We start from the raw sequence: 25,599 nt of genomic DNA, 5'->3' as shown, positions 1-25,599 counted from the left end.
GATTATAATAGAATCAGGGACATAGAAAGGGAATGGACTGACTATTCCTGGGGGGGAAAGGGGTGTGGGAGATGCGGGAAGAGACTGGACAAAAATCATGCACCTATGGATGAGGACAGTGGGTGGGGAGTGAGGGCGGAGGGTGGGGCGGGAACTGGGAGGAGGGGAGTTATGGGGGGAAAAAAAAGAGGAACAAATGTAACAATCTGAACAATAAAGATTTAATTTTAAAAAAAAAAAGAAGAAAAAAAAAACCAGTTGATTGGTGCAGCTTCCAAATTATCATTTACTTTTTTTAATCTCAAATTTAATGCATTAGTGTTCAAGTAATTCACACTTTTAGTGAACCACTGTTAATTTAGCTGATATAACAAGTACACTGCTTAGTTCAGCTGAGATAGCAAGACTTTCTCAGAGAAACAAGCAGGACATTAATTTACATTCTGGCCCAAGTTCCAGCATGTTTTCCCTGTCACTGTCTCTATATAATCAGAACATACTCCTACAAAAGAAAGGCAAACTTCAAACCACAGTTGATTTGTTAACCCTTCAAAGTTTTATATACTTCAGAGCATGTTGTGCTTGTCAGCAAGGAAGTTAAAAAATAAATTCTTCATATCACTGTCATGTTAGCAAAAGTCAATGTGTTCATTAAATTATAACAAAAATTTCTTTGCTATCTTATTTGTTAAAGAATTTGTTTTCTTTATCACTAAACTGGTCCTAAATTTATCAAGCTATAGTGTTTCTGGAAAGTATTACACAAACTACCTTCTTTGCTACAGATTCACTCAACATCTCTAAGCAAATATCTTTGTCTTGTCATTTGTGTATAACCTGAAGTGAGAGTTTAAAAGAAATTCACAGAGCACTAATGATTACATATGAAATCCTGAAGACTGGCTGTCAGCTTCTTAACTATAATATTCGTTCAAATAATACATTTGTGGTTGTGAATATATTTATGTCATGCCTATTATAAGTGCCACTTAAATTTTGATGATTTTATTGTTTTAGTAGACAGTACATCACTGCAAATAATTCACTGTGGTTTTAGCACTTCCACATCCACTAAGGCTAAACACTGAATTCAGTATAGGAAGGACAGTGCTTGCCAACAAAATGAGTACAGACTCTGTTGTTCTGTATCTCTTTGAAATTATAGTACTTCCATCATCATCACTTGGTTTACTATTACTGTCACATTCAGGAAGGGCTATCTTTTCTTTCTTTTTTTTTTTTTTTTTTAAAAAAAAGTCTACTAAAGCTTGTTTTATCTTAAATAAATTAGAGTAAAAAATAAAAATTTTACTCCCTGGATATAGATAATACTAACAAACACAGAAATTGAAAAGATTTTTTAAGTAAATAAATCTTCACATTTTTCTTCAATACTTAAACATTTTGGGTTACAAATGACTAATATAAATTAACACATGTACAGCAGGCTACATATACTGCTCAAGCTCACAGGGAACATTCATCTAGAGAAACCATATTCTGGGCCATAAAACACATCTTTAAAATAGAAATAGAAATTTAAAATAGAAATCATACAATGTCTGCTCTAAGGCCACAGTAGGGTTAAACTAGAAATCAGTAGCAAAGATAATTAGAAAATCTTAAAATATGTGGAGATTAAACAACATACTTCTAAATTACATGTGGATCAAATAAGAAATCTCAAGAGAAATTCTAAAAATATTTTTAATTAAATGAAAATGAACCCACAACTTAAAATTTGTGGGATACAGTGAAAGCAGTAGGATGCTTAGAGGGAAGTTTATAGCACAGAATTCATATATTAGAAAAGAAGAAAGGTCTAAAATCAATATTCTAAGTAATTTTCTACCTTTGGACGCTAGAAAAGGAAGAGAAATTTAAATCCAAAGTAAGTAGAAAAATGAAATAATAATTAGAGTAGAAATCAATCTATAATAATAAAAGCATGATATGCTAATTAAACCAGACAGCCAAATGACCTTCAGGACGAAGCCGCAGCAGCAGGGGCCAAAGCAGAGGTGGTTAAGCGAGATCAGGCAGGCAGGCAAGTGGTTAGGGGCAATCAAACAGGCAGGCAGAGGGGTTAGGAGCCAGCAGTCCCAGATTTTGAGAGGGATGTCCAACTGCCAGTTTAGGCCCGATCCCACAGGGATCCCTTCAGTTAGACATCCCCCAAGGGGTCCCAGATTGCCAGAAGGTGCAGGCCAGGTTGAAGGACCCCTCCACTCCCCCATGCACAAATTTCGTGCACTGGGCCTCTAGTTAAATTATAAATAGGAAACCAATATATAAAAATCAATAAAACCAAAAGCTCTTTCTTTGAAAAGATTAATAAAATCAACAGGATCCTACATGGGCTAAGTAAGAAAAAGAGAGAATAGACTTCAACTACATTACATGGTAGAAAAAGCAAAACTATATAGAGAGAGTAAAAACAGTAAGCAATTGCCAGGTGTTGAGGAAGAGGTAATGGGGATATAAAGGGGGTGATAAATATGTGGAGCACAGAAAATTTTTAGGGCAGTGAAACTACTTTGCATAACACTATAATAGTGGATACATGTTATTTATACATTTGTCCAAACCCAATGTACAACAACAAGAGTGAACCGTATTGTAAACCACGGACTTTGGGTGATTATATGTCAATGTAAGTTCAACTGTAACATATGTACCTTTCTGTTGCGGAATGTTGATAATGGGGGAGGCTATGCATTTGTGTGTGTGTGGGGGGGGGAGGAGCAAAGGGCATGTGGGAAATTTTTATACCTTCCCTTCAATTTTGCTGTGAACCTTAAACTGCTCTAAAAATTAAATTTAAAAAAAACTTGTGCATGCACCATTGACTTGGGTTAGTCAATATCCAGTTCAAAAGAGAGTCCGATAATGCAGTTGCATATGATGACAATATCAAAATGCAATTCAACCTTCTAAATATTTACTTCAAGTTCTTATCTAGCTATGGACTGGTAATGGCCAATAGTTCAAGGACCACACTTTAAGTGCTAGTTATGCTAGAGAAAGTTTAAAACTCAGAAGAGGACTAAGAATGTGCAAAATATCTAGAAACAAAGAGCATGTGGCCTATTTAAGAGAAGTGATATGACACTGAAAAAGTAAAAAGCTTGAAAGTCATTTTATAAGAACTTAAGCTTATGTGACTATATATTACATGTTATATATTCATTATTATAAATATATGCAATATGCATTATTCACAGATAAATCAGTGATTTATAATATAATCACATTATTAAAATAAATATTATCTGTATCACAAAAATAGAACATAAGGGATGAAAAGAACTTAAAGTTTATATTTTAATTTTTTATGGCACAAAATTTTGTTTTCACAAAGCACTAACCATAACATGAAAAGTAATTTATTTATTGGTGAGAGAGAGAAACATCAATTTGTTGCTCCACCTATCTATACGGACTATGACACGTTTAATGAAAGTATAACTGAAAATGCTGCATCACTTTTTAGAATCTTATTTTAATACTTTGTCACAGAGATTCAAAGAGCTAGTTCTAAGATCAATTTTCATATTTGATTTTATGGTTATGCTTCCAGAAACAGATGCCTCCCAATAAAAATTTAAATATTTTTAAAAGTTTCACTAAAAATTCCAAAGTAAACAAAGATTTTTTGCTGTTTTAAAATAGATCTGATTCTGTGAATCTTGCCAGCTGAATAAACATGTGATCATCTTTGTCCTTATACACTTGATTTGATATTCTCCTTAAATTCTACCCAGGCTTATAAATTTTCTAAATATTAAACTAGATAATTCATAAATCCATTTAAAATTTGAATTGCAGTTACTGTGCAACATTCAGAAAGTGAACAAACAGAGCATGCTTCTCTCAGGATACTTCCAGGACCAAATGACCATCTCACATATAGAGCAAGGGTAATGAGTAATACACAGTACTAGCTATTAAGTACTAATGCCTTAATGTTATTTATATTAAATGATAAGTATAAGTAGAAGTTTTATACATTATCCTGCACATCACTTTACCTTGAAGACTAGCACTGACATCATCTGAAGGTCATGGGAAGCCATTAAAGCAAGAAAAGTGACAATCATTTTAACAAAATGCACGGGAGATGAGAAAACTGGAGACAGGGAGGCCAGTACTGCCTCATCTATGTAAGAAATTGGTATGCTGGTACTGGGGAAACACAGGAGTTAACAAGGCAGCCTAAATGATTAGTTTTAGCTGAAGTAGTTAAAAAAAAAAAAAAGAGGGTTTTAACCAATGCCCAGATTTCTGGCTTGAGCAAGAGTGGATGGATTTTTATGCCAACTATTAAAATCCATCAAGTTTCACAAGTTTACTTTTGAACATGCTGAGTTTGGGATGCCTTTGTGATATCTAAAAGTAGATATCTGAAAGTTGTTGGTTATACAGGGATAGAGCTAATGATCTGAACCCATCAGCATACTAGTATTTATAGATAGTAACTGAGGTCATTGGAGTGAAGGTGATTTCTGGCAAAAATACACAGAACAAGAAGACAATAAAGTTGTTTTGCTTGTTTCCAACAATGAAACTGGCGAATACTGAATTTATCCTAAAGAAATAATCAAGACTGTGTACAATTATTTAGATACTTACAATTATTTAGATATTTAGATATTAAAGTATTTTAATAAAAAACTGGAAAAAATCTACACATGTAACACAAATGGACTGTGCAATAAGTGTTGGTATACACATCTAATGGTATGCTATGTTGCTATTAAATACAACATTGTAAAAGACTAATGAAAATAAAACGTACAAAATTATAAGAAATAAAGTCTAAGGTAAAGAGCTAACACCAATACACAAAAAACAAGTACAGGAAAGGAAGAACTACAAATAAGACTGGGAAATGCCAACAAAATGGTAGGAAGAAAATCAGGAGAATAAAGTATCATTAAAACCACATCATCCTATATAGTAAGAGAGGAATATGCTAATTAGCCATTATGTGAGGTGTAATGACCAAGCGCGTCAGGACCAGATCATGGATCAGCGGGGGGTTGGGCCAGCCAGGTACAAGCAGGCTTCGGAGAGCTACAGGAGAGGGCAGGGCAGCAAGCTATGGGGGAGGGGGGGGGAACTACAGGAGAGCAGCAGCGACCTACTAGCGCCGTGGTTGGCAAACTGCGGCTCGCGAGCCACATGCGGTTCTTTGGCCCCTTGAGTGTGGCTCTTCCTAAGCCTTAGGAGTACCCTGATTAAGTTAATAACAATGTACCTACCTATATAGTTTAAGTTTAAAAAATCTGGCTCTCAAAAGAAATTTCAATCGTTGTACTGTTGATATTTGGCTCTGTTGACTAATGAGTTTGCCGACCACTGTACTCGCGCATGGATTTGTGTGCAGGGCTACTAGAATAATTTTATATAAGAGCATCAGAATAATTTTAAAGGATTTCCTTTCACTTAAAGAAAGTCCAATTATATGCATCAACCATAAGATTATTCAAATAGAAACTACAAAGCTGACAACTGCAAACAAAATCCTAGAAATATGGATATCCCTTAATAGCATTGTATCTGCTGGATGTACAAGCTTAAAACAGTATTTTAAAGTTTAACCTATTAACAAATTTTAAAATACTTCATATTTGGCTTATTGATACATAAATGATATCAATTATACAAATTAAAAACAAGGAATAATTATTAGAAAACAAAATCAGTGCTTTATCCACATTCAGATTAGGTTTGTAAGGAATAGTCAGAGTTGTGAATAATTGTGTTACTTGATCTTACTGCCAAATTTAGCTTTGTTTATTCTAGAAACAGAAATGTTTTTAACCTATTTTGAAGGTCTGATATGTGCAGTACAAAATACCCAGAAGAGAAAATTGTTTCACTAACTCCAAAAAGTTTGTAACATTCTACTCAGGAATGTTAACACAAATCTCTAATAGGATTCTAAAAAGAATCACCCGGGATCTGCCCTTAGCTACAAACATATTAACTATACTGTTCAGAAAAGGAAAAAGAATACAGAGTATCATTAAAGATAAATACTACAATCTACCGAAAGTTTTCCTCCTCTGGGAATTTTCACATCTTCTGTGGAAAGAGTAGGAGGAGTCATGTAGGGGAATAAACACTGTTCTAAATCTATCATGAGAACAAGACTGGCAACATTGTGAAATTACAGCTAGAGGAATTTTCCACTAAAATAGATATTTTAAACCTTAGCAATTAAAAGAAATACAAGACTCATGAGTAAAATTCTACTTTTAGAATGAATATCAAAATACTTAGAAGTGTTGGATGAATCATGAAATTCCTAAGTTACCAACAATTCCATGATTGGCTTTCACATTTTTAATGTTTTCCTACCTTGTTCCCCACCACCACTCCCACTCCTCAAAACAGCCCCTTACTCGTGCAGGTCTTCTCTCTCTTCTTCCTTTAAATGCACACACACACACACACCACACAGAGCAACAACTAAAAATCAAAATCAACTCTCAGAAACTTTATAAACATTGTGATACGTATTTACTATAGAAAATAAAAAATATAAGTATCTCCAGTAACCCCAACAACCCAGAGATAACTACCAATACATTTTACTGTAACATGTTAGTAGTTCTCAATCTTTTTTTTTTAAATATATTTTATTGATGTTTTTACACAGAGGAAGGGAGAGGGATAGAGAGTTAGAAACATCGATGAGAGAGAAACATCAACCTCCTGCACTCCTCCTACTGGGGATGTGCCCACAACGAAGGTACATGCCCTTGAACCAGAATCGAACCTGGGACCCTTGAGTCCGCAGGCCGATGCTCTATCCACGGAGCCAAACCAGTTAGGGCAGTAGTTCTCAATCTTTTTGGAGTATAGATCCCTTTGAAAATTTAATGAAAAATATAGCTCTTCTCCCAGATAAACATTATATTCTTTTTCACCAGAATTTTCGTGGATCATCAGTAGATTTCAAGTTAAGAACACTATGTTAGACTTTGTTTCAATATTATACTTTTTGTAATATGCTCTCCCTCTACCCACTTCATATAAATAATAATTTTCCTATACAATTAATAATTTTCTATAGCATCAGTTTAATGTCTGCACTGTAACTATTTATATTAATGTTATAGCTTATAACCTATCTCACTGGAAATGTAAGTTTTTCCAGTTAGGAGTCATTATACATGCTCATTTCTGGTATATATTTCTGGTATAGTGAATTATCCTAAAGAGATTAAATATGATAGTTATATCTCATCAGATATACTACCTAGTTGTTCAAATTTCACTACCTGAGACCTGGACAAAACAAATACAGAAAACAAAACATCCTTCCATATTTAGGTCACTGTATTTGGTAAGAAGAGCTAAAATTATACACTCCTCATTATCTTAGCATGCATGCCCCAGACACGTATCTTGCACCTCAGAACTATTAAACAAATATTAAACATAAAAATCCATTTTGATTTTTCAACTAAGCAATATGAAAAATAGGAATCACACAAAAACTTATACACGAATGTTTATAGCATATTATGTTATGTATTCTAATATAATAATTCATATTAACCAAAAGGTGGAAATGACCTACTGTTCATCAACTGATTAATGATTAACCAAAATGTGGTATAACCAAGCATGCTACTATTAATATGAATAAATTTTAAAAACATGTTAATTGAAAGAAGCCAAATCAAAAGGCCTTATATTGTATGATTCCATTTATATGAAATATCCAACACAGGCAAATCTATGAAGACAGAAAATAGAGTATTGGTTGCTATGAGCTGGGTTGGGGGTTAACTGTTAATGGATATGTGGTTTCCCCCTTTTTTTGGTGGGGGAGGGGGAGTTATGGAACTAGATAGTGGTGATGGTTGTACAACCTGTCAATGTACTATAAACTGGTGAATTGTACATTTTCAAAGGATTAATTTTGCTATTTGAATTATATCTCAATAAAGTTATTTTAAAAAGGAATAAGTATAGAATAGCATGTCCAGATTAGTGGTTAATTTCCAAGGAAATATAATACTGTACATAAAATGCACTTAAAAATATTTATACCAAATATTATTAACATAAATTCTTTCTTGATTATAAAGATATTTTAGGTCTTGGAGCTAAAACAAAGTAAAAATAGCTAAACAGACTCTGTGAAATCTATGTCCACATATGTAGAAGTTAAAGAACAAAACAAAACCAAAAAATAAAACAACCCATGTTAAACAGAAAAAAATCCAGTTACTAGTACCTACTTTTCAGTTACTCGAAGTCAAAATAAGCCAAATCAAATTGTAAAACAAACATTCTACATTCTACCCATACCAGGCAAATTAATATTATTATGAGGTAAAGCAACATATACTGACAAAAATCAGTCAATTAATAACTGTCTGATCTCACACAAGTCATTCAACTTCACTGTGCCTTAGTTTCCTCATCTGTAAAATAGAGATAACAAAACATCTCCCTCATGAGGTTATTGCAGAATTGACTGCATTAACATATATGGCAAGTACTTTGAATAGTGTCTGATACATAATGAACACTATATAAATCTTAGCTAATATTTACAACACAGAAAAAAAGTTCACAAATCCACCAGAGAATAATTCAGACCACAAAAAGTACCAGTATCTCAATTACTTTTAGAATATTATTTTGTGACTTTCCTATCCATTTGCAAAATACATTAACCAGAAGAGCCAAAGCTATTGTATCATTATAGCATTTGATAAAATATAGAAGATGCTAATCTTATAAAATAAAAGCCTAATATGCTAAGTGTCTGGTGGTCCAGTGACTGGTCAACTGTTCAACCAATCAAAGTGTAATATGCTAAGGCTATTCAAACGCTTGCTATGACGTGCACTGACTACCAGGGGACAGATAATTGTCTGGTCGATGAGTCACTATGACATGCACTGACCACAATGGGGCAGATGCTCCGACAGTAGGTTAGCTTGCTGCTGGGGTCCGGCCGACTGGGGCTAGGCGAGATGGGGCTGGCTAGACACGCCCTGGAGCCTGCCCGTGGTCCCTCTCCTGCCCTGATCGTGCACTGGTGGGGTCCCTCAGCCTGGCCTGCACCCTCTTGCAATCTGGGACCCCTGAGGGAATGTTGGAGAGCCACTTTCGGCCCAATCCTGCAGCCCATTCCCTTTGGGAGGGCGCCAGATGGTACATTTGGTCTTTCGCCTGAAATTTCTTACTTTTCAAGGATGATTTTTTTGGTGTAACCCCTGACCTACAAACTAAGAAAGTTTCTCGTGACTAAGTGGTTCTTTAAATACATGTGCAAACAAGAACTACTGGTTTTATAACAGTGGTTATAAAGAAACTTCCACTTAGAAAAAAAAAAATTAACAGTTGTGTTACATCTTAAATTTGTTTGAATATTATGTTTCTAAATAAATTATTCACTTTCCAAACTTATAGAGGGTCTATTCAATTTCCTATGAAAGAGCATTAAGTTTCACATGACAATTAAAGGTCTGACTTCTCTCTATATTAGTTCAAAAAATAAGAGATCTGACACAATTCAAGATATGCAGTATCTTTTAAAAGTGACACTTCTTTTTTTTACACATTAAGTGAAGTATGAAAAGGAGGGTCTTCTGAAATTAGATGGAAGTTCTTCTAACACCACATGTGGACAGCTGTGGTTCACAGTGAGGTATAATGTTTGAGGTGTGTAGTTTGTGCATTTCTATGTGGCTTGGTTGAGCTAGGTACAGTTTTCTGGGTGTACCTACTGTTTGTCATGAACAAAATTAAAATTCTGCATTGGCAAACTCAAATTTTGTATCACAGTCAAATCATTCCCTAATATATCAACTGGGACAAATTCAAATGATCAAAACAAACATTTTAGCACAACTGACTTTGGAAGAGAATGCTGGTCACTAAGGAAAAGAATCATAGTCACATTTTATCAAAATAAAGAAATTATGGCAAAACAAAACAAAAAATTATGGGTCCCCAAAACAGTTATAGTGAGGGTCTCTGGAATACTTATGCTATACTTCACTGAAAAGGAGAAAAGCAGAGATGGCTCAGTTGAGAGCAGTCATTCTCTATATAACTTAAAATAAAAGTTGAAGATACTTGTTTTACTTCAACTATGGAGCAAAATAGAATGCAAAATTATATGTCCATTATGTCCATTATCCACACAGTTATACAAATAAAAAGCCTATAAATATAATGTTAATAGTATTTGATCTGTGTGGGTTTTTCTAATCCAAATATTCAATAGTAAGAACTGCTTTTAAAATAAACAGTTCTGCCGTAACTGGTTTGGCTCAGTGGATAGAGCATCGGCCTGTGGACTGAAGGGTCCCAGGTTCAATTCCGGTCAAGGGAATGTACCTTGGTTGCGGGCACATCCCCAGTAGGAGGTGTGCAGGAGGCGGCTGATTGATGTTTCTCTCTCATCGATGTTTCTGACTCTCTATCCCTCTCCCTTCCTCTCTGTAAAAAATCAATAAAATATATATTTAAAAAATAAAAATAAAAAAAGAAACAGTTCTAAGGTGTATAAAAATTCTACCCTGATCATTTTCAGTAACTGCAAAAAAAAAAAAAAAAAAATTGTAAGAGAAGAAAAGTTCTCATAAAGCTACATGAATTATAGTTATAGAAGGACAATAATTACATGAAACATTATATATATATGAAATAAAATTTTGCACCTACATTTCAACTAAGATAACATTAATTCTTCCTAATATTCATATCTTGACATGTCCAACGCTCTGGCATATGAACAAAAATTTCCCTCTCTTGTAACTTAAAAAAATATATTTCCTCTCTTGTAACTTAGCTAATTTCTGCTCAGAGGGAATGTGGTATAATAAAGGACTCATGGAACTAAAACCATTTTCCTCATTTTGGAATGAAGATGCCTGTCCAGGTGCCCGATGTGGCTATTGTTAGGTAAGGTATGTGCAGGTGCTCTGTATACCATTAAAAGCTACATAAATGTAACCTATTAATGTTACTGGAGGGGAGGCCAACTCAGAAGCACACTTATCACTGTGCATGAATGTTACTTAATAAAATAATTAAGTGTATTAAAAAATTTGTGAAAACAAAAGGACCAGTTAATTACTATGTGAGAATGATAAAACGTATTATCTGTCTTAACTTGTTTCCCCTGTTTCTTAATCAGTGCCATTCCTAACGGTTAAATTACATGCTTTAAGAAGAATGGTAAATTATACACCCTGGCTAATCCTGCCCTTTGCAAGTCATTCAGACTACCTTGCCTTTAAAAAAAAAGGTTTTATTTAGATATCACACCAAGCAGGATAGCCACAGCTACACATCTAACAATCTCTCTTGTTTTTTTAAAGATAATTTTAACCAATGCACTATAAACTTAACCAAGAAAACATTCTATTAAGAAAATTACACATTGGAAAAATAACCTACAAATATGACACTGATCCATCTTTCCTAAACCTTGAGTTTCAGAAATTTCATGACCTCCCTACATCTCCAACTACAGGCCTTCCATATCCAAGGGCTCCACATCTACAAATTCAACCAACCTTACACGTAAAATATTCAGAAAAAAAATGTTACGTTGTTGCTGATGTGTGCTATGTAGTTAGGCCCATCCATGAGAGTTGCATCTATACTGAATATGTACAGACTTTTTGTCACTACTCCCTGAACAATACAGCGTGTAACAACTACTTGCATAGCAGTTACATTGTATTAGCTATTATAAATAATCTACAGATGATTTGAAGTGTTCAGGAGAATGTCCATGGATTTACATAGTAACTTGAGTATTCCCAAGTTTTGGCATCTGAGTAGGGTCCTAGAACCAACCCCCAAAGTATACCGAGCAATGGCTATAATTTCTCAAAGTTATTTATACATTTTAAAAAGGGAGTCAGTGAACATGTGAGAGATGTTCAAGATAAGAGTGATTTCGATAGAATACAGTATTCCCCCTTATCCACTGTTTCACTTTTCCATTTCAGTTACCCATGGCCAACTGTATTCTGAAAATATTAAGTGGAAAATTCCAGAAATAAACAATTCATAAGTTTCAAACTGCAAGCCATTCTGAGTAATGTGATGAAATCTTGAGCCATCTAGGATGTGACTCACCCACATGTCCAGCGTGTCCACTCTATTACACATTACCTATCCAGTCACATAATAGCCATCTCAGTTATCAGATTTACTATTGAGATATCACACTGCTCCTGTTTAAGTAACTCTTATTTTACCTAATAATGGCCCCAAAGCCAAGAGTAGTGAGGCTGACAATTCGGACACACCACAGAGAAGCAGTGAAGTGATTCTTAAAAATCACCATAAAGTCAATAGCAGCCTAATGGTATGTCACAATACCTACATCATTCACGTCACTTCATCTCATCATACATAGACATGGTATCATCTCACATTATCACAAAAGAAGAATGAGTATAGTACTATAAGATATTTTGATAGAGAGGCTATATTCATATAACTTTTATTATAGTACTAGAGGCCCAGTGCATGGATTCGTGCACAGGTGAGGTCCCTTGGCCTGGCCTGCAGGGATCAGGCCAAAACCGGCTCTCTGATATCCCCCGAGGGGTCCCCGGATTGCGAGAGGGAGGTTCTCAGGTGATGCACCTGGAATTGGGCTCCTTCTTCTGTGGATCCGGGTGCATCACCCAAGAACCGCAGCTGCCAAGTCACGGCAGCTCAGCAGCTCCTGCATTGAGCGTCTGCCCCCTGGTGGTCAGTGCACATCATAACTACTGGTCGGAGCATCTAACCTCTGGTGGTCATTGCACATCACAGCTACCAGTCAGACCGCGAATGGTCAGATGGTTGCTTAGGCTTTTATATGTATAGATACTAATTGTTCTATTTGATAATTAATTGTTGATGCTAATCTTTTATTGTGCCTAATTTATAAATTAAGCTGTATCATAGGTAGGCAAGTATAGGAAGAAACACAGTATATAAAGGATTCTGTACACATGGTTTCAGGTACCCACTTGGGGTCTTGGAATACAACACCTGCTGGTAAGGGGGGATGACTGAGTATTAAAATTAGAGCTCCTCTTAATCAATGTTTTATTTTAGATGAGATATAATAAACAAAACTTTTAACCAAATATTTTAAACTTTAACATACACGTAGAGGAAAACAAAGGTCTTATACATATAAATCTAGGGAAATGGTCACGTGCAAGCATGTGGGTTCTGGAGTCAGATTGCCTGAGTTCAAATCTAGATTCCTCACTTGACTAGCTTAGTAACCTCAGCAAAATTATTCTACCTCTTTAACCTCTCATCTATGAAATGAAGCTAAATATTATACCTTATAAGATAACTATGAGAATTAAACAAGGTCTCTATGTAAAGCATTTTGGACATTAAAAGTACTTGATAAGATTTATAATTATTCCATAATTATTAGCACAAGTATGAGCCCATCTTCTGCAACCTTTATGGCTTCAATAGTGAAGAAACCTAACATCCCAAGCATCTGCATTAAACAACTTCTCATACCGAATTCTGATTTTCTTCCTATATATGTGCACACACACTAAAACACATTTTCTGGTGAAAGCACTACTCATTGTGTAGAGGTGGTGCTATGGACTTACTGTGGTCTGAATGTCTGTTACTTCGCACCCGCCCCCGCTCCCAATTCATGCCAAAATACTAATGCCCAATGTAATGGTATTAAGAGGTGGGGTCTTTGGAGGTGCCTAGGTCAGGAAAGTGAAGTCCTCATGAATGGACTCAGTGCCCTTATAAAAGAGACCCTACACAGCTCCCTAGCCCTTTCCGCCATGTGAGGACAAAGCAAGAAGTTGTCTGTCAACAACCCAGAAGACGACCTTGACCAGAACCTGAACAAAATGGCACTCTGATCTCTGACTGCCAGCCTCCAGGACCATGAGAAATAAATATCTGTTGTCTATAAGCTACCCAGTCTGTGGTACTTTGTTATAGGAGCCTGAACAAACTAAGACTGAACTGCAAACCCACAAAATGCACATGGTAAAGCCCTAACCCTCAATGTAATGGTATATTTGAAAGGGAAGCCTTTGGGAGGTAATTATGTTTATGTGAGGCCGTGAGGGTGGAGCCCTCACAATGGGATTAGTGTCTTTATCAAAAGAGACACAGAAGCTACTCTTTCTCTTTCCACCATTTGAGGAAAAGCAGGAGGGCAGCCATCTGTAAGTCAGGAAGACAACCTTCATCAGAGCCCAATCATAATAGCAACCCTGGTGTTGGACTTTACAGCTCTCCAGAATTGTGAAAATGTAAATTTCTGTTTATGGTTTTTTGTTATGGCAGCCAAGCTAATTAATATAGGTGGTATTTTCAATGTTTAAACACGTAAGGGAAAATGATCCTAAGTTTATATTTTGCTAAGTTCATCAGGCCCATACAAATTCATGGTGCACACAGTTTCAAAGACTGCAAGGTATGCCAGAATATGTCATGGTTAGACAGACATTACACTCCTACTTACAGTGTAATTTCTTTTTAAAAGCATAATATAAAGGTTTCTTATTTTTCAGAAAGCTTGCTCAAAACAGTTCTAGTTAGGTAAGCCATGGTGAGACAGACATTACACTCATGTCTACAATATGTTGTAAGTCATACTTAAGGATTCTTACCTTTTGTATCTGCCTGAAACTGTTCTAGATGGCTCCTGTGAAATAAAAATAATGACATATCAGTTTGAATGTGTGTGCAAGCACACAATTCTAGATTACATAAAACAGTTGATAGAAAATATCTCATTTTGAAAGAAAATAATTTAGAACAATTATCATTACTTTAAAAAATTTGCACTGCTGGTCAAACAAACCAAGACTCTACATCTGATATTTCATTCAAAACCAATCACTTTTTAAAAATTGTATAAAAGCTAAGAAAATAAAGGAAGCATCGTTCATCAACCATCACCTTTAAATATTTCTAAAAGTCAATAAACATTAAAATATGAAACAATTATAATCCTTTCCAGTCTTTTTTTATGGCCTCATTTTTTTAAAAAAGGCTACAATCCACCATATATTTAAGAGCCATTGCTCATTTTTAAAGACAGCTAAAAATAAAAAGTGAGAATGTATTTTTTATGCTGATTCTAAAGTACAAAAAAAATTGCTGTAAGTTAATATTAATCACTGGGGTGGGAAAATTATTATCTTGCCCGGGCTCTCCCAATATTTTTACATTATCATTTTATAAAAACTGGTCAAAATTAAATGATGAGTCTTGTAAACACTGATAACTCTTTTTTCTATTTAATCATTAAAAGTCTCTAAGAGAGACCCTACAATGAAAAAATTTCAGATATAATTAAAGTCAGAGAATAACCTCTCTTTATAAGATGACCAGATTCCAGACTGAGAGCACTGACTGCATGGTGCAATAAAGGACATATCAATTTGGGAACAGTACAGCAAACCATATGGTTAGACTAAGATTTAGATCCCAGTGCCACTACTACGAGTAAGTTATATAACATCTATCAGTCTCAGTTTCTTCATCTTCAAAAAGGAGTAGCAGCCAATGTCTATTTTATTGGATTATTGTGGAAATTAAATGGTATAGGTGAATAAAATGGTTAGCACAACTCCTTTGTAATTAACCCATTAACGGAAGTAACCAGGTGACACGACACTAGAGGTACCGCTGTGTGTGGGCTTGACTTAGCAGAATTACCTCTGGGGAAGCCATGCTTTGCCAGTTGGTTCAAAGACATTGTAACCCTCCCTTGGGCATCAGCTATTCTTTACTTGCTAGACAAAGTAAACTTTAGACTATTTTCAACAGTGTGCTGAAAAACTTTTAAAACATGAAATACCTGACTATTTAGTCAGGGGCACTGACCTCTTTTCCCTTAGGTTGTCAAATTTAAAAAATGACAACAGCCAACACATTAGCCATCTGGTGTGAATGAATCAAAATTATACCTATTTTTTTTTTTCTGTCAGATCAGCAAAAAAATATATTTTTTGATGTGCCACAGAATTTTAGTAACTAATTTAAGTGTACCATGAGATGAAAAAGTTTGAAAATCGGGCTTTATAGTTTCTTTATTTGCCTGTCGTTAATGTGGCACCCCGTAAACATAAGGCAGATGAATTCTTGGTACTCTGTACAGCAAACATGTGAAACAAATCTATTTATAAAAATATGAAATCTCTAGTGAATACCAACAAAGAATATACTTTATAAAATTTAGTTTTGAAGTTATTTTTGAACCATAATAATTAGGTTAAAATGTTTAATCACTGGTTATTCAGATAAAGCAGAAAGACATATTAAGCGTATGTGTATCCACTCAAAATACATTTTATTGAAAGCTGATAATGGTTTCATATGGAACTTATTCCCCTAAAATTTCACAAACAGTAGTTCAACTAACATTTTATAACAGTTTTCTTTTATAAAAATTCCCTAATCTTATTCTATATGAACTAAAACTAAGGCATACACCTTAAATGATACCTGTCTAAATATGCGTAAGAAAAAAATGCTAATAATGCCCTAAATTCCAAAACATCGTATCTCTTTGTTTGTTTTTGTTAATCCTACCAGAGAATTTTTTTTCCCATTGTTTTTCAGAGAGAGTAGAAGGGAGAGGGAGGTAAGGAAAGACAGAAGGAAAAGAGAGAGAGAGAAAATAAATCAATGTGAGAGACATATTGACTGGTTGCCTCCCACAACAGAGAGCAAACCCACAACCCAGGTACATGCCCTTGATTGGGAATTGAGCCCTCAACCTTTTGGGCTCAGGCTGCCGCTCTAACTACTGAGCACACTACCCAGGGCTCTCATTTTAATTATAACTGACATATTTCAAAACATGACATAACCTTGATTACCCAAACTACTGCTTACTGAAATAGAATAAGCAGAACTGCTGATAAAAACAGCCCTTACTGGACTTTACTGATCGGTGGGTTACTGATGTATAGATTGAAATGGTATAACAACCTGGCAATAAATAATATTCCTGAGGCTTAAATAGACATTGCCCTAATGTGGTTAAACTTTGACTAAACAGTTTTAGAGCAGACTTTTAATAAATACAGAAATGTGGAATGGACGGCATTTTCAGCAACACTAAACTCTAGTGGCATTATACTAATTTTATACTTTGGTCCAACTATAAATGAAAGTCAGTATCAGACAAATTTCCAGTTAAGTATAGTAACAGGAAGCTAAAGAATACAAATTTTCTACATTTCTTAGTTTTTTTTAAAACTGGTCACTTAAAACTTATCTCAACTAAGTTTATACAGTATTTGCTATAGAGTTAAAAGTTATTATGCTAACATGCTTGATCCAATCACTCCATCCTTATGTCCAAGATGTGCAAACAATTAGAATTTAACGATTTGCCTGCCATAAGCATCTAAAGACCAACTTTAAAATCATTTTTCGTGCCCTAACCGGTTTGGCTCAGTGGATAGAGCGTCAGCCTGCGGACTGAAAGGTCCCAGGTTCGATTCCGGTCAAGGGCATGTACTTGGGTTGCGGGCACACCCCAGTAGGAGATGTGCAGGAGGTGGCTGATCGATGTTTCTCTCTCATCGATGTTTCTAACTCTCTATCTCTCTCCCTTCCTCTCTGTAAAAAAATCAATAAAATATATTTTTTAAAAAAAGCGAGATAAGGCAGATTATTAAATATATATATATATTAAAATAAATAAATAAATAAAATCATTTTTCGTGAGAATTTTCAACTGAAAATATTCAAGAACACCTGAATTGTAATATATTTATTTTTATAATATTCATTACAAATTGATTTTTTAAATTAAATTCAAAATATCGTGGCGTGTGGGGATGGTTTTTGTTTTGGACACATGGCAGTTAACTGGATAAGCTTATTTCTATATAACTAATACTCCAATAGTTAAAAATCTAATGAAGGAAGACAACACTTACATTTTTATTGGTAGATTTGAATATGTTCTTTTATTAGATTATCAAATTTGCAACTAAATACTACTTCACAGTGATTCTAGTAATCAAATTACATTTCTTAAAAATTAAATGTTCCCAAAATTGGATAGACTATATTAGTATTAGTAGAGAATTTCAAAAGGGTAGTACTTTGCTTATAATGTGTCTCTAAAATCAATAATTACAGATGGAATTTAAAGTGATCTCTATATTTTTTGAAAAAGAGAAAATTTGGCATATATTGAATAAGAAACGTTAGCTAGAAAAAGCAATTCTTATTGTGCAGCGAAAAAAATTCCTTAGAATTTTAAGGAGGAAAATGCTTGAAGTTTCTACATATTAAAACAAAATTCTATACAAATGTAAATTCCACCCTAGATTTTTTAACCAAAAGCTTCTATATTTCTGTGGCCAAGATTTCCAAGCAAAGGGTGACAACTTAATAATTACTGTTATAATTTTTTTTTAATATATTTTTTTATTGATTACGATATTACATATGTGTCCTTGTCCCCACGTTACCCTCTACCCCCCACCCCCCCCACCCCCGCTCATGCCCTCACCCCCCCGTTGTCCATGTCCATTGATTAGGCCTATATGCTTGCATATAAGTCCTTTGGTTGATCTTTCCCCCTTACCCCCACCCTCCCCTACCTTCCCTCCAAGTCCCGACAGTCCAATCAATGCCTCTCCGTCTCTGGATCAGTCCTTGTTCATCAGCTTATGTTGTTCATTATATTCCACAAATGAGTGAGATCCTGTGGTATTTATCCGCTCTCCAGTTCCATCCATGCTGTGGCAAATGGTAAGAGTTCCTTTTTCTTCTTCCTCTTCTTAAAGAATACCTTTCAGCATTTCATATAATGCTGGTTTGGTGGTGATGAACTCCTTTAGCTTTTTCTTATCCGTGAAGCTCTTTATCTGACCTTCTATTCTGAATGATAGCTTTGCTGGATAAAGTAATCTTGGTTGCAGGTTCTTGCTATTCATCACTTTGAATATTTCTTGCCAGTCTCTTCTGGCCTGCATGGTTTCTGTTGAGAAATCAGCTGACAGTCGTATGGGTACTCCCTTGTAGGTAACTGACTGTCTTTCTCTTGCTGCTTTTAAGATTCTCTCTTTATCTTTTGCTCTTGGCATTTTAATTATGATGTGTCTTGGTGTGGTCCTCCTTGGATTCCTTTTGTTTGGGGTTCTCTGCGCTTCCTGGACTTGTAAGTCCATTTCTTTCACCAGGTAGGGGAAGTTTTCTGTCATTATTTCTTCAAAAAGGTTTTCAATATCTTGCCCTCTCTCTCCTTCTGGTACCCCTATAATTCTGATGTTGGTACGCTTGAAGTTGTCCCAGAGGTTCCTTACACTATCTTCATATTTTTGGAATCTCTTTTCTTTTTTCTTTTTCAGTTGGGTATTTTTTGTTTCTTTGTATTTCAAATCTTTGACTTGATTCTTGGGATCCTCTTTTCTGCTGCTGGATCTCTGTAAATTATTCTTTATTTCAGTCAGTGTATGCTTAATTTCTAGTTGGTCCTTTTTCATGTCCTCCATGGTCTCCCTATACTTATTGAGGGATTCATTAAATTTATCGGCGGTTTCCATAAAATTCTTGAAAAACCTTATAACCGTGGCCTTAAACTCTATATCCAATCGTTTGCTTTCCTCCATTTCTGCCATTTGTGACCTGTTTCTTTGTCTCCGCATTTTGGCAGCTTCCCTGTGTTGATAGAGTGGCCCTGTGCACCAGGTGTCCTGTAGGTCCCAGTAGCTCAGCCTCCCCAGTTACCTGGGGTGGACACTCTTGGTGCACTCTTGGTGCCTTGGTTGTTGTAGAATCACTGGGAGGAATTGACCTCCAGGCCAATTGGCTGTGAGAATCAGCTGTGTCTAAAGTGGGAGAACTTCTGTGCTGAAGACACCCTTCTGGGGCAAGACTTGCTTCAGTGGGGCTTTGGTGCTCACTGAGTCTGCTCCCTGAGTGCGTCCCTTATGGATCTGAGGAGTTGCAGTCTGGATGGACCCCCTCTGACCACTGGGTACAGTGGCTCCTGGATCTAAGGAGGTGCTAATTCAGCCTCTGCCTGAGGCCACACAGCAGGAGCCACGAATAGGCTCAGCTGTGAAGCAATGCAAGCCGCTGCGGGGCCTTGGGCCTTCTCTTGGAAGTTCCAGGTCTGCCTGGTTCGGCTGCAGTTAGGTACATTCACATGCAAAAGCCTCTGCCGCAGCCTGGGTGGGGCGGGGTCTCAGGGAGTCAGAGGGCGGAGAAAGCGGCCATGGCCGATTCTCCGCCCGGAGTCGCGCATCTCAGTGTTCCGGTAACGGCTGCAAGCACCTCTGAGGGAAAGCCGCCCTCAAGTTCGCTCGCTGCCGGACAGACCAGCCTCTCCCCGTATGAGTCCTGGGTCCCCAGAGACTTCCCGGAACCGGAGTTCAGAGCAGTCAGGAGCTTGTGACTCAAAAAGTCAGCCGCGTCCTCAGGTGCTACCCCCTTTCCTCGCGCGACGTACCTCTGCACTTCACCTCCGCAGCGCCTCTGGCTCTCAGCGTGCTTTTCTTTCCTTCTAGTTGTGGAATTTACACTCAGCCAGCCTTCCTGTTGTTCTGGATGATGTTTGCTCAGTCCTTTGCGGTAATTTTCAATTGTTGTGTGAGGCGATAATTTCCCGGTGTTTACCTATGCCGCCATCTTAGTTCTCTCTTCAGTTTATCTTATTTCCAACTGTTCCCTGTCGGAATCTTCCAGAGCAAAGCGAAGGGGGCTAGGGGCCGGGTTCCGAAGCGCCTGCCCCACGGCTTCGCAGGATGTGGCGAAGGGATCAATTACAGTTATAATTAATTCGATTCTAAATATGACGGGAGGCGGGGTGGAGGAAATACCACTATCACAGAAACTTCAAGGAAAAAATACAATTGCTGGTTTGGCTCAGTGAATGGAGCGTTGGCCTGTGGACAGAAGGGTCCTGGGTTCAATTCTGGTCAAGAGCACATGCCTGGGTTGCGGGCTCATTCCCCAGTAGGCGGCGTGCAGGAGGCAGCCAATCAATGATTCTCTCTCATCATTGATGTTTCTCTCTCTACCTCTCCCTTCCTCTCTGTAATCAATAAAAATCCATTTTTAAAAGTCTTTATAAAAAGAAAATACAAGTGCTAAGACTGATATTGCTCTTAAAATTTTTTTTCAAAGACTATGTAATTAGACCTTCAAAGAACCCCAAAGCCTGTTATGCAACTGGTTTAAGATATACTTTTCCTGGAATAATCTTCCTTGCAATGGGATGGTTTATATTACTAAAGGGAAGGAGAAGAGAACTATGTAGAGCTTAGAAAATGTTGGCAAAGCACAAACTATTTTGTATAAGTTTAAACAAAACATTCTACTATATTCAAGCTAAGAGTGGTCAATAAGGAAATCCCAGAAACATTGTCTTTACAGGTGCAGTGGCTGATCAGAACTAGTCAAGTATAAACAAGTATACAAAAGCACATGTGACATGCCCTGGCCGGTATGGTTCAGTGGTTAGAATGCTGGCCTGCCCACAGAAGGGTCTCAGGTTCGATTCCTGGTCAAGGTATCTGGGTTGCAGGTTCCATCCCTGGACCCTGGTTGGGGATCATGTGGGGAGGCAACCTATCAATGTGTCTCTCTCACATCAATATTTATGTTTCTCTCTCTTCCTCCCTCCCTCCCACTCTATCTAAAAATCAACAGAAAAAAATATCCTCAGGTAAAGATTTTTTTAAAAAAAAAAAAAAATCACATATAGCAAAATAATACTTACTGAATTAATTAGCAACAAAGCCATAGCTCCCAGTAAAATTATGGTGTAACATGCTAACTGGCCCTCAAGATTGACTTAAAATACCTATACATAATGTAGCAAGACAGACTGTTGAAGATGAATACAAAATAAAGTATCTGTAATGTATATAACTGATAAAATAACTAATGAGAAGACAACAACTTTATCAAATTATCAAAGATTAAAAAAGAGAAAAACTCATAATCCCTCTTTCTTCCCTGAATAAGTCCGTCCTAAAGTCCTTAAGTGGGTATCGAAATACTGAAACCCTACATGAAGAAGAGCTGCTTGGCATAGAGAATCAGAGTCCAAGCAAACAGAGGAGTGTCCATACAGCAGCAGGGACTTGCCTGGCCTGAGAAGTCAGAGGATGTGCAAAATAAGGTGGGTGTCTACAAAGCAGGAAAGGGAAGGCAGACTATCAGTCCTGAAACAAGGTCGGAAAGGGAGTCACATGCAGAGAAATCAAGAACCACAAGCAGAGTGTGATGGTCATCAATTTAGGAGGTGGCTCAGGATAGGGTTTTAGGGTCCCAGAAGTGTACACACTCAATGCCCTCAAAGAGGTGGCCTGGTGCAGGGAATTCACAGTCTCTGCAGGGCACGGAGAACATCTATGCAGAAGGATGAGCCCAATGAGGATGAAGAGTGTCCACAGAGAGGCATCCTGGCCTAGAGGTGTTAAAACTTAACCAGGTTGACAAGGCGTCCCCATGGGAGAGCAATGCAGCACGCAGTCTCAGAGTCTGAGCAGGAACAAGGACAAGGACCCTAGGGAAGAGCAGCCTGCCACAGGATAGACAGGAGAACTAAGCAGTGTGACAAGGAGAGGGGGGTGCCCTGATATGAGGAGTCAGAAATCAAGCAGAGTATGGACAGCATCCTGCAGCCTGGCACGGGATGTCCAAGCCTGAAGAGAATGAGGCAAGTGTTCACAGGGAGAGGCGACAGGGGAGGTCAGAACTCACCTGCAGCAAGCAGGGCCTAAGTGTGGGGAAGGAATGGCAATGGGAGATAGCTTACATACAGAGGAATTGAGCAAATAAGAGAATATATTCAGAATAATGGGAAATAGATTTCTCAATGTCACAAAAAGGGAGGTACAGGTACTAGAATAAACCTGATGGTATCAGGCTAGAATTGGAGTTATTGGTATAAATTAGTTTCAATATCTACATGGATAGATATACATATAAACACATACATAGACTTGCATATATTTTGCAGGTCTGAACATAGAGGGGAACTAGGAATAGTGACATTTTTTTAAATTTAAATTCTTTAATGTTTAGAAATAGTGACATTTTACTAACACAAGATATACATGTTACCCACAGCCTAGATCTTGGCTTCAAAATATCATTTTCCAGTAAAAGGAATCAAGTCTCTTTAGAGCAATGGTTGCTTCCAGGGCTAGAGGTAGAAAAGCTAAAGATGAGCCCGCAATATCTTATACCAGGAAACAAAGAAGTATTCCAAGAATGATGGAGATGTGGCAAAGAATACAAAAGTTCAAATTATCTGGGATAATTTGAATAACAAAGTAAATAATGATAGTTTGGTGACAGACAAAATAATGATCCTCACAGATGTCCACATCCTACCCCTAAAACCTTCTAACACAGTGGTTCTCAACCTTCCTAATGCCACGAACCTTTAATACAGTTCCTCATGTTGTGGTGACCCCAAACCACAAAATTATTTTTGTTGTTACTTCATAACTGTAATTTTGCTACTGTTATAAATCGTAATGTAAATATCTGATATGCAGGATGTATTTTCATTGTTACAAATTGAACATAATTAAAGCATAGTGATTAATCACAAAAACAATATGTAATTATATATGTGTTTTCCCATGGTCTTAGGCAACCCCTTGAAAGGGTCATTTGACCCCCAAAGGGGTCGCAACCCACAGGTTGAGAACTGCTGTTCTAACATATTAGGTTACATAGCAAAGGGAAATTAAGCTTGTAATCAACAACTCTAAACAGGGAGATTATCCTGGATTATTTGAGGGCCCAATGTAAACACAAGAGTCATTAAAAGTGGAAGAGAGACAGAAGGCAGAAGGAGATATGACTAAGAAGAAATGTGAAATGACACCATGTAAGGACTCAACCCACCACTGCTGGCCTTGAAGAAGGAAGGGGACAACTGGCCACTAACAGCTGGAAAGGAAATTGATTCTCACCTAAAGCCTCCAAAAAGGAATTCAGCCCTAACTTTAGTCTATGATTTCAGTCCTCGATTTTAGCCTAATGAGATCCATGTAGGACTTCCAACTTAAAAAACTGTAAGATGATAAATGTGTTGCCAAATTTGTGGCAATTTGTTACAGCACCAATAAAAAATAAATACAGATGGTAACAGGGTATAACCCATCAGATAAACTAGGGAATAGTGACTCAATAAAGTGATATCTTATATAATAAAAGAGAAACCTGCAAAATAGCCATCCCTCTACTACGCTCAAGTCACGCCCACCAGCCAATCAGGAGCAAGTATGCAAATTAACCCAACTAAGATGGTGGCGGCCACAGAGCTGGAGCGAGCAGGAGGCTTGGACTGCCCCTGGCAATGGAGGAAGCCAAGCTTCCTGCCTGCCTTGGCCCACCCTAGGCTACACTAAAGACTACAAAGTTTCAATTATAGAACATAAATAAATCTCAGAGAAAAAAAAGAAAAAAAGGAGAGGCTGGAGCTTGGGTCACCAGGGGGCGTGGCCAGCCTGAAAACGGCCCTCAGCCCCTCACCAAGGCTGGCCAGGCACCCCAGTAGGGACACCCACCCTGAAGAGAGTGTGGCCAGCCTGCAAACAGCCATCAGCCCCTCACCCAGGCTGGCCAGCACCCCAGTAGGGACCCCCACCCTGAAGGGGGTGTGGCCAGCCTGCAAACAGCCATCAGCCCCTCACCCAGACTGGCCAGGCACCCCAGAGGGGACCTCCACCCTGAAGTGGGTGTGGCCAGCCTGAAAACAGCCCTCAGCCCCTCACCCAGGCTGGCCAGGCACCCCAGCGGAACACCCACCCTGATCCGGGACACCCTTCAGGGCAAACCAGCCAGCCCCCACCCATGCACCAGGCCTCTATCTAATCTAATAAAAGAAAAACATACAAATTGACCACACCTCTGCTACATCCCAAGCCAGGCCCACCAGCCAAGCAGAGCAACTATATGCAAATTAACCCAAATAAGATGGCAGCCAGCAGCCACGGAGCTGGAGCAAGCAGGAGGCATGGTTGCCCCGGAGATGGAGGAAGCCAAACTTCCCGCCTGCCCTGGCCGGCTGTGGCCTCCACTCAAGGCAACAAAGTTTCAATTATAGAAGATAAATAAATCCCAGATACCTTCTTCCAGCTAGCCTCCACTGGGAGTTTGGGTGGCTGGGGGCCGTGGCCAGCCTGCAAACAGCCATCAGCCCCTCACCCAGGCTGACCAGGCACCCCAAGGGGGACCCTCACCCTGAAGGGGCTGTGGCCAGCCTGCAAAGAGACATGAGCCCCTCACCCAGGCTGGCCACACCCTCATGGGATGAGGTTCCCCGCTGGGGGATTTGGACAGCCTGCAAACAGCCATCAGCCACTCACCAGGCTGGCCAGGACCCCAGCAGGACCCTCCTCCCTGAAATGGGTGTGGCCAGCCTGAAAACAGCCCTCAGCCCCTCACCCAGGCTGGCCAGGCACCCCAGTGGGACCCCTACCCTGATCCGGGACACCTTTCAGGGCAAACTTGCCGGCCCCCACCCATGCACCAGGCCTCTATCCTATATAATAAAAGGGTAATATGCAAATTGACCCTAACAGAACGACTGGGAATGACTGG

The 25,599-nt window shown here is 37.9% G+C and overlaps 1 protein-coding gene across 2 annotated transcripts in view; it reads right to left on the bottom strand.

Annotated features, from left to right (window-relative positions):
• The window catches only part of PAWR (pro-apoptotic WT1 regulator), a 117,758-nt gene that overhangs the window by 9,571 nt on the left and 82,588 nt on the right, over positions 1-25,599 (bottom strand). For both annotated transcript variants that reach the window (XM_036296777.1, XM_036296778.1), the window contains one exon: positions 14,664-14,698. In XM_036296777.1, coding sequence (XP_036152670.1) covers positions 14,664-14,698 — 35 coding nt within the window. The remainder of the gene's footprint in view (positions 1-14,663; positions 14,699-25,599) is intronic.

Source organism: Myotis myotis, unplaced genomic scaffold (assembly GCF_014108235.1).
Source record: "Myotis myotis isolate mMyoMyo1 unplaced genomic scaffold, mMyoMyo1.p scaffold_m19_p_3, whole genome shotgun sequence".
In the NCBI taxonomy this organism is placed as follows: Eukaryota; Metazoa; Chordata; class Mammalia; order Chiroptera; family Vespertilionidae; genus Myotis; species Myotis myotis.
The sequence above is the reverse complement of the archived record's forward strand: the minus strand, read 5'-3'. Positions and strand labels throughout refer to the sequence as shown.